At 33.3% G+C, this 15,028-nt stretch overlaps 1 protein-coding gene across 1 annotated transcript; it reads right to left on the minus strand.

Annotated features, from left to right (window-relative positions):
* Window positions 1-7,097: 7,097 nt before the first annotated feature.
* On the minus strand, window positions 7,098-10,424 carry LOC131660333 (probable serine/threonine-protein kinase PBL21). Its single transcript, XM_058929555.1, has 6 exons — window positions 9,995-10,424; window positions 9,885-9,908; window positions 9,301-9,488; window positions 9,011-9,200; window positions 7,700-8,091; window positions 7,098-7,599 (listed from the first exon to the last, which is right to left on the minus strand). The coding sequence occupies exons 1-6, from the start codon at window positions 10,083-10,085 to the stop codon at window positions 7,396-7,398; spliced, it is 1,089 nt and encodes a 362-aa protein (XP_058785538.1). The 5' UTR covers window positions 10,086-10,424; the 3' UTR covers window positions 7,098-7,395.
* Between the last annotated feature and the right edge of the window lie 4,604 nt (window positions 10,425-15,028).

The raw sequence follows: 15,028 nt of genomic DNA on the forward strand, positions 1-15,028 counted from the left end.
GTTTTAAAAAATAAGTGAAAAGTTTAATTAAAAGGTAAAAAAAGTCTATTAATCTATTAAAAAAAATATAAATAAAAATAGGCGGGTAAGCCCGCCGCCCGCCAACCCGCCATCTTGGCGGGGCGGGCATGAATTTTATGCCCATTTTACTTGGCGGGCAAGCCCGCCCCGCTCGTTTTTTGGCGGGCATAAGGCGGGGCGGGCGGCGGGCGGGGCGGGCGGCCCGTTTTGCCACCCCTAGGCATATTGTATAAAAAAATTGGTGTTAAAATAACACAACTCCAGAATAATTGATTCAATTGATAAATTTACACATTAAAAAATATTTTTGTCAAAATAATATTTGTTTCAATGTATTTAACTTTAGAATAAATCTAAAATGTAAGATATTGAATAAAAAGTTAAGCAAATAATATCAATTAGATGAGTTAATTGAAAAATATAATAATTTTAAATAAATTTATTTTTAAATGAGACATTTATTTTTAGAATAGGAGTTATAAATAGAATTCTAAATTACTTTTTGTTGTAGTTTATTTTTCACTTTTCATTTTAAAATATAATAGCCTATTCTAAATCTAATTAATTTAGAAAATTTCTTCACCCACCTCCTAACCTTCTTGGCCACCTCCGGTGAATTTACCACAATACCCCTATTTTCGGAAGTTCATTTCCGAAAACGTACTTTTTTTGAAAAAAAAGGTATTTTCGGAAATGTATCTCCGAAAAAGTGTTTTTTTAATATAAAATATTGATTTCGGAGATGCATCTCCGAAATAAAGTTATTTTTCAGAAAATGTGGTGTTTTCGGAAGTTCATCTCCGAATTCACCCCCTTGGAGGAATTCGGAAATGTACTTCCGAAATATTGTCTGGACAGAAGAAAGATGAAAAACAAGAACGATTCGCTTTATTTAATCGGGTGAAGATTACATCGATCACATTACATAAGATTAAAGTTACATATTATTAAACACGGGTAGGTGGGGATGAGTCAACATTTTGATAACGTCGTCCGCCGATCTTTGAAGTTTCGCGTCCAACTCGATCGGGCCCTTCGAAGAAAATCGGTCGAACGTTGTCCACATAACCGCTAAATCTTCGTCGTTCTTGATCTCAAAAGGTGTGAATTCAATGGCTCCCTCGTCGTTAAGCGATGGCGAGCGGTACTCAAGCTTGACAACCTTTCGATTCTCGGATAGCGCAAAAGCGTGTTGAGCGACGTTATCAACTCCGCAAACTGCGTGTCGCGCGAGAAGCGAAATTGGAACGGCATCGGGTAGCCGGTGGTGAAGTAGACGAATGCTAGGTGGGGGTAGGTTTGTGTCATTTGTGTTTCTAGGTGTGAAGAGGATGAAGAAGAGTGTGTTGTATTTATAGACTTATTGGAGCAATGATGGCCCAACAAAACTTATCCTGCCTCAGGGGACTTTTCGGAAATGAACTTCCGAAAATAGGAGGCAGACAAGCATATTTCGGAATTTCATTTCCGAATTATGCAGAAACAGACATAAATTTTGCATTTTGTTGATTGCTTAGTGTGTTGTGTAAATTGGACAAATGGAATTCAAAATAGACTTAAATTATACAATGATGACATAAAACATACTTATATTATATATGTATTGAATCGGTCCGATTTTACATGATAAACAACAATACATACAAAAATGATCATTACAAACAAAAACGATCCGGAATAAACTAAAATTCACCGAACCAATCGGTGGATCCTAAGTCCAAAATAGGTACGTTCTTCGACCGCTCTCTATTTTGCTCGCGCTCTTTGCTCATCATTTCTTCAAACTCCGCCATTCTCGAAATGAACGGATCTGGTCAAGTCTCCGCCTCATTTGAACGATGTGCCGTCCATTGACAAGAAGTAGCCGGTATAGGACAACCCGGTTTCAAAAACACTTGAACGAAGTGCCGCGATCGTAGATACCCGATGCATATGATGCGGCCCGACGCGTCCAACGGCGGTCGACTATGAAGTGGAAAGAAAGTCACACTTAGTCCAAACCTCGTCAAATTGACGCACACCATATCATATGCACTTGCTATTAGATGACCCATCTCGGGGAATGACATCCACTTCGAAACCGGAGCGATACCGGTAAGTGATGGAACAAGTGCATCATGAATTTTCGCAAACTTTTCTTGATTTTCATATAGTCGGCCGTAGATGTCCTGATACGAAGTCAACTCCGCAATGAGTTCCCGTCGGACTAAAGTGTGATTATTTTCCCCTTTACCGAGCAAACCCGCAACGGCCCGATATCCACAATTGTCGTCGCCTCCAACATCAACGATGTTATCGATATATTTGTGCATAAAAAGTGGCATCTCATCAATGTAGACAATCGGTGATTTTTTGATCGGCGGTGTGCGAGGTGGCTTCGAAATACGGGCTCCTTTGTTACCACTACACTTGAACTTCGGTGTCGGTGAATCCGGAAATGATGCATCAACATGTTCAAAGTAGGATAGAGATCGTTTTGTTGATGTGTCTTCTTGTGTAACTTTGGACTTTTTCGGTGCACCTTTCGTTTTAACCGGTTGAGATGGCGGTTTCAAATCGGTGGTCTCCGGAAATGCAATTTTCCGCAATTGTTCTTTTATGTGCATTTTGGTGGTGTCATCCGCTTTAGCAAACTTCTCCATTATCACTTCCAACTCGTCGGAGATGGTGATTTTGGAGTCATTTTCCTTCGGCGGGTCAAAATCATCAAAACGAAGTTTCTTCCAATGGTCGGCTACCTCATCCATGCGTATTGGTGAATTCAACTTCTTCTTTTTTGAAAGTATACAAGCACATGGAAGGCCGTATGTAGTTCTAATGGTACACCCACATAAAAAACTATTCGGGCCCATGGTCTCCGACCGTTTCGCTTCATGAAACAAAAAATTCAAACCCGTCCGGGATATGTTGTAAATCAATTAGGAGAATAGAATTTGGCCCTTATACCGGTGTTCCATAACCGTCTTGCTCCGACCGAACGATGTTTGAATTTCATTGTGTTGATTTTGGAGCATTTGGTTGACGGTGTCCCATCCCCGACACAAATCTCCCTTGCTATCACCCAACCACCTCTTGAAGACCGCATGTGCGGATTCAACTCGGTTAGTCGTGGTGCAACCAAGATGTCTAACTCGATTTGTCCAAGCGCACACGACTTTTTCTCTAACTTTGTCAAGAATGGTGGATTCGACGTAATGACAAAATGTCTTAATGGAACCACACAAAGACCTAAAGTGTACCAATTTCTCGGTATACACCTCTTCGGAGTGTGCATCCAAAATTTCCCTCCATGCCGCCATTATCCTCTCAACCACAACACCAGCTTTGATAACTTTACCGTTTTCATCCGGCCTATCTTTTGTCCCAACCGCGGATTTCAACTTACTTCTCACGTTGCAAGTTATGTGATACCGACAAAGTAACGCGGTCGATGTCGGGAATACGGTATCAACCGCATTCATCAAAGTATTGTCCCGGTCGGTGACAATGACGTTTGGCATAACCTCTTGATCAACTAACAAAGACTTGCAAATTCCCAAGGCCCATGTAAAGTTGTCTTCTTTTTCACACTCCAAAAAAGCAAACCGACCGAATAAGTCTTGTCCGTCGAGGTCACACCGACTATCTCTAGAAGAGGAAGCCTATATTTGTTTGTCTTGTACGTCGAATCCATGACTAGAACGGTTGGAAATGTGTTGAATAATTTGATACTTTCGGGATGAGTCCAAAAAATATCACGCATCGTAACTTTGTCCTCGGAGGTTCGGAAGCTTGAAACATATTTGTTATCGGCTAGTAGTTTCAAAAGTTGTTGCATTTCCGACCGAGGGCCCATATTCAAAACTTTGAGATTGTGTCGTTCATTGTAAACTTGTTTGATATTTGAAACGCTATCCGGTTTCTTACGCTTCAAATCGGCAAGTATGTTGCGAGGCGCCACTTTCACTATCGTTAAGTCCGATATCACATTCCTCTCTTCGCGGGACAAACGACACGCCATTGGATGTCCGTGTAACTTGACATCCAAGGCATGATTATGAATTCCACAAATTACGGTTAACCGCCACAAATCATCAACCCTCCGATTAGCACGCAACTTAAAAGGACACCCGCACTTTCTCGATCCTGTGTCTTCGTGTTTTAGAACCCGGTTTGATTGTGCATAACTCCCACCCCGTTCGCAATTCAAAACAACGAAAGCTTTCCGCCTACTATTTCCGTTGTCCGACCTTAAAATAACAATTCCAAATCCAAGTTTACTAGCTTCGTTCCGAACCCACTCAATCAATTGTTCGCGACTACCGAAGCTCCAATCATTTGTAAATTCTTGCCGAACATCAACCGCATTGATCATAGGATTAACGTCGATAACCGGATCGTTATTAACGTTGACAATTGCCGGAACTACTGCGTCATTGTCTTGCACATTGTTGTCCGGATGCACCATACCTAACAAATGAAAAAATTAGCAAAAGTTGGCCAAAACTGTTTTTTTAACTGCCAGGGCATATTTCGGAAGTTCATTTTCGAAATTTGTTAGGTAATATATTTCGGAAATGAACTTCCGAACCATCGCAGGTTTCATTAGAATTTTGTTGAATCAATGTAGTGAAATAGAGGATGAAATGGGAGATGTTTACCTCAAATTGTAGCTTTCTATGCTCCCTTTAACGTAATCAACGGTTTGAAACTTGATTTTGAGACGAAAAATGGATGGAGATTGATTGAGTTTTGGAGAGGGTTTGGAGAAGTTTTGGAGAAAAAAATGATGAAATAGTGAAGGAGGGAAAATTGTATATGCAGGAATACTTTCGGAAATGAACTTCCGAAATATTCACGGTTTTGAATTTTTTTTACTTCGGAAATGCATCTCCGAAAACACACTTTTTTGATGTTTTCGGAGATTCATTTCCGAAAAGTATGAAAATTCAAAAACAAATTAACTTCGGAGATGCATCTCCGAAGCAGGAGTAATTTTGGGATTTCGCTGGGGGTGACCCCCATAGGGAGGTGGGTAAAGAAAAATTCTAATTGATAATCTTGTATTTCATCTTAATTTCATGTTTACTAAAATTTGTCAGTATCACCACCATCATCGCCAACACTCGGAAAAATATCTTTACAGATCAATTGGTTTAAACAAGTTTAAAAAAAAATGCAGAAATAATAATTTTTTTGTTAATAAAATATATTGGGTGTCTTTGTTTCAAAGATAGGAATTATATTCCTAAGAATCCGACATTGGAAATACAACAATTTCACGTTTATTTTTTAAAATTATCATTTTTGTCATAATTATTTTCATGCTTAAAAAGTGGGAATCCAACATTTTCATGAGAATAAAATTTAATTAAGTTCAACTTCTCACTCCTACTCACATAGTATATTTTATTTTTATTTTTTATAATTTTTAAATTAAATAAATATTATAAACATTCCTTAAAATAATAATTTTGAAAATAAGGTTCCAAAAAATAATATTTTATAACTTACAACAAATGCAGCATTTGATTTTTGACAATGCCCAATAAATAATCATTAGAAAGAGAAGTAACTTTTCCCAAAAGATACCGTCTCAAATTATTAGAAAATAATATTTGAATATGCTACGTCCCTTCCATTTTATGGCTATTATATTTTGAGAAAATTCTCACCCCATCCCATAACATTTAATCCCACCACTGAAATAACAATTTTATTCTCATGCTTATGTAGATGGATCTCCGAAAGAGTATTTTTATATTTTTATTTTTATGTTTATTTATAAATACGCACTTTCTAACCCGATCATTATTTATATATGATATTTTTATTGGTCGACGCATTGTTGTCTTTATATGTAATTCTTTTTTTTTTTTTTTGTGTTTTGAAAAATGAAGTTTTTAAATGAAAATGAAAAGCATTCAAAAAATAGTTGTTCCGGAACACTCACCATCTTCCGTAGATGCATCTACGGAAGTATTTTTAAATTGGAAAAAAAGGGTGTTTGAACATGATTTCTTTGATTTAGTACGCTTTCGTAGATGCATCTACGAAAGAAATCAAATTTTTTTCCAAAATATGGGATGTTTCTGGTGATCCATCTACGGAAGCTGGGGACAAAAATGGAAATCTATGTGATGTGTAAAAAATCCATGGGTTTGGATGATAAATTTTCTATTTAGAAACCTATAAAAATATATAAAATAAAATAAACAACAGATGAAAGTTAGAAACAAATATATACACGGGCACGGGCATATTGTATAAAAAAATTGGTGTTAAAATAACACAACTCCAGAATAATTGATTCAATTGATAAATTTACCCATTAAAAAAATATTTTTGTCAAAATAATATTTGTTTCAATGTACTTAACTTTAGAATTAATCTAAAATGTAAGATATTGAATAAAAAGTTAAGCAAATAATATCAATTAGATGAGTTAATTGAAAAATATAATCATTTTAAATAAATTTATTTTTAAATGAGACATTTATTTTTAGAATAGGAGTTTTAAATAGAATTCTAAATTACTTTTTGTTGTAGTTTATTTTTCACTTTTCATTTTAAAATATAATAGCTTATTCTAAATATAATGAATTTATGTCTAGCAAGATTTGAAGAAAAGATAAACCAAGTGAAGTTCTACAAAAATGCTGGCTGTTCTCTATCCTCTTTGGTCTTTATTGCTTTAGTGTTGCTCTTATTCAAAAGTGAAAGGGAAATACCAACTACCAAGGATAATTTAAACAAAAACCTAAGAGCAATTATCTTTAGGATCATACTAACAAGTGCACTAGTGGCATTGTTTAAGAAACTCGGAAGAAAAAAAAATTGTCTAGGAAATACAAGTAAAACACTAGAAAATCATAAATACATCAATTTCTATATAGATATTTCCTTTTTTGATTTCTTAAATAATCCCCCGATAACACATGTTAGCATTTTCCTTTACTTTATGTCAGAGCTTTGACTGTCACTCAATGCCACTCAAGCTCCAGCCCCGGTCGAGTTGCAAAATCAATGTTACGAAGAAAACCAAACACTACAATCAACAAGTGAAAACCTTCATTTGGTTGAAACGATAACAAACATGTTATACGGGCCTGGAAGAAGTTTAAAGGCTAAATAAACACTAAGTAACGTCACTGTAATAAGAAGATCCACGAGAATGAATGTCGACTGCTATAATAAGTTTATCTTTACTAGGGCTATGCCAATAAGTTTAACTAGAACAATAATATGTAACATTTAAAACACTGCCAAGCTGATACGAAATCTGTACTCAAAATCATGGACACAAATGGAACTTAACCTAGAATCTAATACCTGTAAAATTTAATCTCTTTCCATATTGGAAGATGGTTGCAGCGGTGGGCTGCGCGCACCATATCAATGTGCTTCAATACTCTGAGAAGCTAGGTATTCTAGTGCAACAACAATATCACCGATGAGTGGACGAAATTTTGGTTGCTCCTGGAGACACATAGCAGTAATAGCAATTGCTTGATGCAAACATCGGACGGGGAATTGTCCTTGCAGAAGAGGGTCAGCCATATGTACAAACTTTCTCCTGTCACTAAAATATGGGCGAGACTGAAAATAAAAAACAAGTGTAAGAAATTAGTTTAGGCGTGAAGATAAATATAGATAGTCATTTATTTTTTTGAAGAAACTATATAAACTAAATATTTACCCATGAAACTAAGTTTTGCTCTCCTGGTTTTTTAGTAGAATCTATTGCTCTGCGTCCAGTGATCAACTCCAACAAAACCACGCCAAAGCTGTAGATATCAGATTTGAGAGTTAATTTGCCACTCATCGCATATTCTGGCGCACAGTAGCCATATGTACCCATTACTCTGGTTGAAACATGAGTATTGTCTCCAACAGGTCCTAGTTTAGCAAGCCCGAAATCTGACAGTTTTGGGCTGAAGTCATTGTCTAATAAGATGTTTGCAGATTTCAAGTCTCGATAGATAACAGGAGGATCTGCTTTGCAATGGAGATACTCAAGGCCCCGAGCTGCTCCAACAGCAATCTTCATTCGAGAACTCCAACTTAGAGGTTCTTTGTCTTGTGGAACATCTGAAATGAGAAATAAGTTATGATCTAATTGATGTGTCTGATTTAGGGATTTAATTTAAGAGGTAATACTAATAAAGCAATCTAATCATTGTTCTTCTCGTAGATTTGATGTACGGGCCGAGATATTTATTAATTGACTTTAATTTTATTAAATCTCAACCTACACAAAACGGTGATCTCTTTCAGTTAGCATAGAATAACCCGAGTTCAAAACCATTCTCACTAGGAAACAAGAAGCTGCTTAGGGCCCCTACTACAGAAAATAGTACTAAAATCCCAAAGAAAGAAAACAAATACCAACAGGAAAGGCGCTTTTCTAAAAAGTAAATTGTCTCTTTCTTTCGGGATACAGAAATCTTTGAATCCTATTCCCATTAATATAAAGCATTCATATATTGGCAGATCAGATCAAGGTCATCGTTGTCATTGACAAAACTAGGAAAGCAAAGGAGTCAAGCATTTCACTCCACAGTGTGCTACTGTCACAACACTCCTTTACACAGTTAACCCATAAACCAAGTTTAAGTAGCTCTATAATATTCCAATTTAAATTCAATCACAAAGAATCTTCCATTGAAAACGAAAGTGGGCAATAGATTTTCCTTGCATACAAATATATTCTCTTTATTATGCATGTGGGAGAATAAGGTATCAACAAGTGATATTTAGCTAAAATTAAAAAATACTATTACTTTACATGGCCAGGACAAAATGAACTAACTTCTTCATAATAAGAAAAGAAAGTGAACATACAATGCACACCGGTATATGAACTATAGATAAATTTATTGTCAAAATCAAAGGTGAAACCGATATTGAAAAGCCTTCTTCTGCATCATAAGTATAACTACTACTAATAAACTATTGTTAAGTGTTAAGTGGCAGCACATGAGAAATAAATAAACAATAAGAATTTTACCAAAAAGATGATCTTCAAGACACCCCATAGGCATGTATTCATAAACCAAAAGCCTTTGATCTCCATCCGTGCAATAGCCAATCAACTTAACAAGATTAGAATGATGCAGCAGACTTAGCATAAGAACTTCAGTCACAAACTCCTGAAAGCCTTGACGACCATCATGACTTAATTGTTTAACCGCAACAAGCTGCACATTTCAAAACATAATTCAATCACTCATTCAATCATAAACATCACAAACAAACCAAAACATAAAAATCAAGTCCCTTCAAATTCAAAAAACTTGCCTCGCCAGTTGAAAGCCGACCCTTGAAAACTTTTCCAAAACCTCCTTCCCCAATCAAATTCGCTTCATTAAAACCCCTAGTCGCTGTCGCAAGCTCTCGAAAACCAAAACTAGCCGCAGCAGTTCTACTTTTGCTACTCATCACACTCTTCCCCTTTCCCTCCGAACATTCTCTCTTCCATTCACCCTCTGTTCATCCAATAACTAAAATCATCATTCTAATCAAACAAAAATAAAAAATAAAAAAAACAAAAAACAGTATTTAAAAACCTATGAAACACAAAACACAGCCACCAGAAACACGACACCAACAAATAGACACCGTAATAATTCAAAAAATAATAAATTAAACATAATCACAAGTGTCAGTGTGAAGTGTGAACCCGACACTAACACACAGACACACTTACCGACACTGATACACATTTTTCAGAAGTGTCGATCATCAGTGTTAATAACTAACCTAACAACCGAACAGTAGTTCTAGATTTCAATATAATTTAGTAAACAGTAATAAAAATAAAAAATAACACAATGTGTATAATAATAATTAATTTGAATAAGAAAACCCTAATCTATCAGTACCTGATGAACTCGTTCCTCCATTCCCTGTAAAATCCACACAGTACCATCAATAAAGAAAACAAAACAAAACACAAAAATTAAAAATAAATAAATAAAAGACGAAGATGAACCTGGAGTAGTAGCAGATCGAGAACCATTATCAACTTCAACTCTGCTACCATCTTTTTTCCGACGAGAAACAAAGCAAGAAAAACAACTCATCTCTCACAAAAACCGCAACTCAAACTAAAAATTTTTAAAAAAATTTTAAAAAATTAAAACAAAAAAATAATTAAAATAAATTAAGATCTGTGTTTTGGTCACACGGAGAGAGGATCTAGCTAGCATTTATCCTCTCACAATCTAAGAGACGATGATGAAGAGATCAATGAACACTGATTTTTTTTTTTTTTCGTTTCGAAAATAATAAGCAAAATTAATAAAAATTATGATAAATTAGGTTGAAATATTATATAAGGGAAGGAATTAAATTAAGGAGAAAAGAAAAGTCAGAAAACGGAAGATAAAAATCACGAGACGCGTTGAAAATAAAAGCAAGCCGAATTTGTTTTATTTTTGTAAGTTATTAATAGGAATTGAATGAAAATGAAAACACTAGATTCACTTTTGTAAAGTGGGTTTTTTTGGAGTAATTTTCGTAAAGTGGATTTATCATTTATATTTATATTTACTTTTTATAAATCAAAAATTCTCACGTACAACTCTTTAAACTAACTTTGAAGTCGGAGGGACTGTAATACTCCCTCTGGTCCTATTTATAAAAAAATATTATTTTTTTAGATACATTAATAAATAATGTATCTAGACAGTATGTTGTCCAGATACATTATTTATTCAATGTATGTAAAAAGAGAATTTTTTATTATAAATAGGACAGGAGTTAGTATAATACTCTATCCGTTTTTTTATTAGAAGTGGTTTTAAATTTTTCACACGTTTGAGAAAAAATAATAATTATTGTATGAAAATGATAAATTATGAAGGTTTTTACAAAATTATCTTCATTAATGATATGTAGAAGATAAATTTATATAATTGAAATGAAAGAGAGTAATAAATATTTAAGAATATAATAGAAAAAATAGCATTAATTATTCATTGGAATTGTAAAGCGACTTATATTAAAATACAAAATATTTTTCCAAAACGACTTATAATAAAAAAACGGAGGGAGTATCCTTTTAAAGAATTTAACATATTATTGTATCTTTAAATAATTTTTTGATAATGCTAATACATGTCCTAAAGACATATGCTAAGATTTAAATGTAGAAATTTTTTATTAAAAATTTATAACTAATATTTTCATTACTTTATATTAAGATAAATTTTTTATTAATGTATTTTTTAACCTGTACCTTAAGAGCACATGTTAGTTTTACCCCTCAAGTATTTAATTGTTAAAATTGATTAATTAAGCTTATAATTTGGTGTTAATCACGACCGCATCAATTATTTAAAATAGATTTTTTTGTTCTTTAGTATATTTGGATTTTAATTTAATTATTAATTATCATCTATATATAGTTTTGATTTCCACTTTGGTAGCATTTATTATGATGAAGCGTGATTGCAGCGAGTCGCTCTCTCCTATCCTTCTCGATCGGTCTTGTGTGTGGGCATTTATAAACGTTCCGGTCCCAGCTATCATTAATATCTTTTTGTGTTTTTACTGTTTTGCCCTTGTATTTTTATTGGAATTTTATATTTTCATGGTTTGATTTAGGAATTTGACCGTTTGATGAAGTTTTAATCATTCGGTGGTCCTTTGTCTTTCTTTATAAACAATTGGCCTAGAAAGTTAGATCTCTTTTTTTCTGAAAAAGTAAAAAGAAAGAACGTTAGCTAGATGCCCTTAAATAATATTTTTTTGAATTATTTATAAGAGAATTAATATTTAAAATGTAAAAGAGATTTTCGTTTTTTATGATAACAACAATGAACTTTGGATTTGGATTTGTTAGTTCATTTCAACTTTTGAACATTAAATTTTTTTGGATGGATGAAATTGGATGACATGGAGCAAAATAAGATGAAATCTATTCTATTATTCGGATGATTTAAATTGGAATCGATAATAAAATAGAATTTAAAAAGTAAAAATTAAAGTTATGAGACACAAAGCCGAATATTTTATTAGAAAAATATTATGTGAATAGTAAGATAAAAAAGAAATCTTACGTGAAAAGATAAAACAAAGAATTTTTTTAATTGTATTATATAGAGATCAAATTTTACAGAGGTTCTATTTGGCATGTCATTTTTTGAACTTATAACTTAAAAGCTCATGTAATAATAAAATACTTGTTTGATAACGGTTTTTTCTGTTGGGATTGATTGTATGTCTAATATTGCCCAAATTCTTAAATAAATAAGGAAGTTAAAAAGTAGCTATTTGAGATATCTCACATTTCTTAGTGTGGTGAAGCAAGAGGGAGATCAAGGCTATATATTGGATCTAAGTTCTTTGTTTTTAGATACACTAGTCAAAAAGCACTTTAAGCTTATATTTGGTTTTCTTTGTTCTCTTATGCTCTTGTATTAGAGTGTTGTGAGATTTAATTTAAGTATTTGTTGTAGTCTATGTGTTGTAAAATTTTCACATAGTAATAATTCTCTGGTTGTCTATTTAGACAACGATCGTGGTTTTTCTCCGGTTTTGGAGTTTCCACGTTTTATTCTTGTGTTATTGGTTGTGTTCTGTTTATTTTTTTTCTCCAGCTGTGTTATTTCCCAACAGTGGTATCAGAGCTTCGGCTCGATGAGATATCACAATTTTTAGTATTCTCTGTGGTTTGCAGCATTGTTTGATCTTCCACATAAGAAAAGAATTGTGATATTGTGAAGGTGTTGAAGAAAGGGTGGTATTGTGAAAGTGTTGTTTAGGGAGGTTCTGGCTAAGGAAAGACTTGGTATTTAAGCGTGTCCGTTGTGACCCACCTCTCTTTTTTGGGAATCTACCTGATGCACGATTTGCAGTCTGCGCGCAACTACTATGTCTTATTCAAGTGCTGTGAAGTTTGACATAGAGAAGTTTGATGAAAGAATCAACTTTGGCCTGTGGGAAGTACAAGTCAAAGATGTGATGATACAATCAGGATTACATAAGGCGCTAAAAGGAAACACTTTCAACATGGAGGCTAACAAGTGGGAGGAATTAGATTTGAGAGTTGCAAGTGCAATTCGTTTGTGTTTGGAAAAGAATGTTCTCGCGAATGTACATAATCTGTCATCAACCAAGGAAATCTGGGAAAGGCTCGAAGGGTTATATCAGGCAAAGGACATCTCAAATCGTTTGTTACTAAAGGAGCAATTCCACACTTTGCGCATGGATGAGGGTACAAAAATCTCTGATCATCTTAGTACTTTGAATAATATTGTTTCTGAGCTTGAATCTATTAAAGTTGAGATTGATGATGAAGATAAAGCGTTAAGGCTTATTTTGTCCCTTCCACCTTCTTATATTCATCTCAAACCTGTTTTGATGTATCGGAAAGAAAAGTTGAGTTTTGAAGAAGTTGCAACTAAAATTATTTCTGAAGAAAGGAGGAAGTTAAATAGTAGCTATTTGAGAAGTCTCACATTGCTTAGTGTGGTGAAGCAAGAGGGAGATCAAGACTATATATTGGACCTAAGTTCTTTGTTTTTAGATACACTAGTCAAAAAGCACTTTAAGCTTATATTTGGTTTTCTTTGTTCTCTTATGCTCTTGTATTAGAGTATTGTGAAATTTAGTTTAAATATTTACTTTGTAAGAGTGTGGGTGTACCAGGGAATTGGGGTGAGAGTAGAGAAGTCTATGTGTTGTAAAATTTTCACATAGTAATAATTCTCTGGTTGTCTATTTAGACAACGGTCGTGGTTTTTCTCCGATTTTGGAGTTTCCACGTTATATTCTTGTGTTATTCGTTGTGTTCTGTTTATTTATTTTTTTTCTTCAGCTGTGTTATTTCACAACATTTTCATCACGAGCTTATAGCTTATTTTACTAGCTTATAGCTTATTTTTCTGACGCAATTTCAAATAGCGTTTTAGCTTATAGCTTATCATTATTTCTTCCATTTTTATCCTTATTATTTTAACTAAAATCCACTTTTACCCTCTATAAAATAATTACGTATTATATGTCTTTATGTCATTTTAATTAATCAGCTAGCTCAACCGCTAATTTTATCAAACACTTCAATTATCTTATTAGCTATAAGTCATCAATCATTAGCTATAAGCTATAAGCTATAAGCTATTAGTCATCAGTCATAAGCTATCAACTAACTTATCAGTCAACCGCTATTTTTACCAATCAGAGCATAATTTACTTTCAAATGATCAATTTATTTAAGTTTTTCCATCTATGTTAAGCTAAACATTCCATCAATACCCACCTTACTCTTCCAACTCCCATTTTAATACTAAGCTCAAATAGTCAATGTTAAATAATTTTGCAAACTAACTATTACTCAAAAGGGCTTGCCTTATTTTTGTATAAAAACTACTTCCATTAAAACCAATGCAAAAACGACTTAAATTTATATTTTTTTTCAAATGCAAAATAAACCGCATAAGCAATTGTGATGTAAAACAAAAAATTAGAAAAAAATTGTAAGGTAACGTAGCTTCCTATACATGTATATATAATATAGATAGACGTATCAATTACATAAAAAAAATTATTTTTATCATTATAATAAAATCAAGTGAATCACAAATCACTTGTACGCAATAAAATATTAATAAATGAGACATTTTTATTCCTAAATTCTTCTCACATTGTCATTTTTGTTTATTGAAAATATATAATAATTAAATAAATAAATTTAAATCAATTACACATTTCTCTCAAAGATTACTGTTAGAATTATACTTACATGAGCTACAATTTTTCGCAAGATTTTTAAGTAGGAAGGATACAAAAGTAGAAACAATAATAATTTTCTTTATCCTCTTTTTCCATTCACATAACAAAAATAGTTATATTTAAATAAACAATTAAAAGAAGAGGAAATTATAAAAATAAATAACGAAATATTATATTAATTCTCAAAACAAATTATTACATAACACTATATTGATAAAATATATATATGTTTTTTATTAAACCAAAAGAAATGATATCAATAAAAAAGAATAACAGAGTACACAAGGAG

The sequence above is a fragment of the Vicia villosa genome, linkage group LG3 (assembly GCF_029867415.1).
Source record: "Vicia villosa cultivar HV-30 ecotype Madison, WI linkage group LG3, Vvil1.0, whole genome shotgun sequence".
Classification (NCBI taxonomy): Eukaryota; Viridiplantae; Streptophyta; class Magnoliopsida; order Fabales; family Fabaceae; genus Vicia; species Vicia villosa.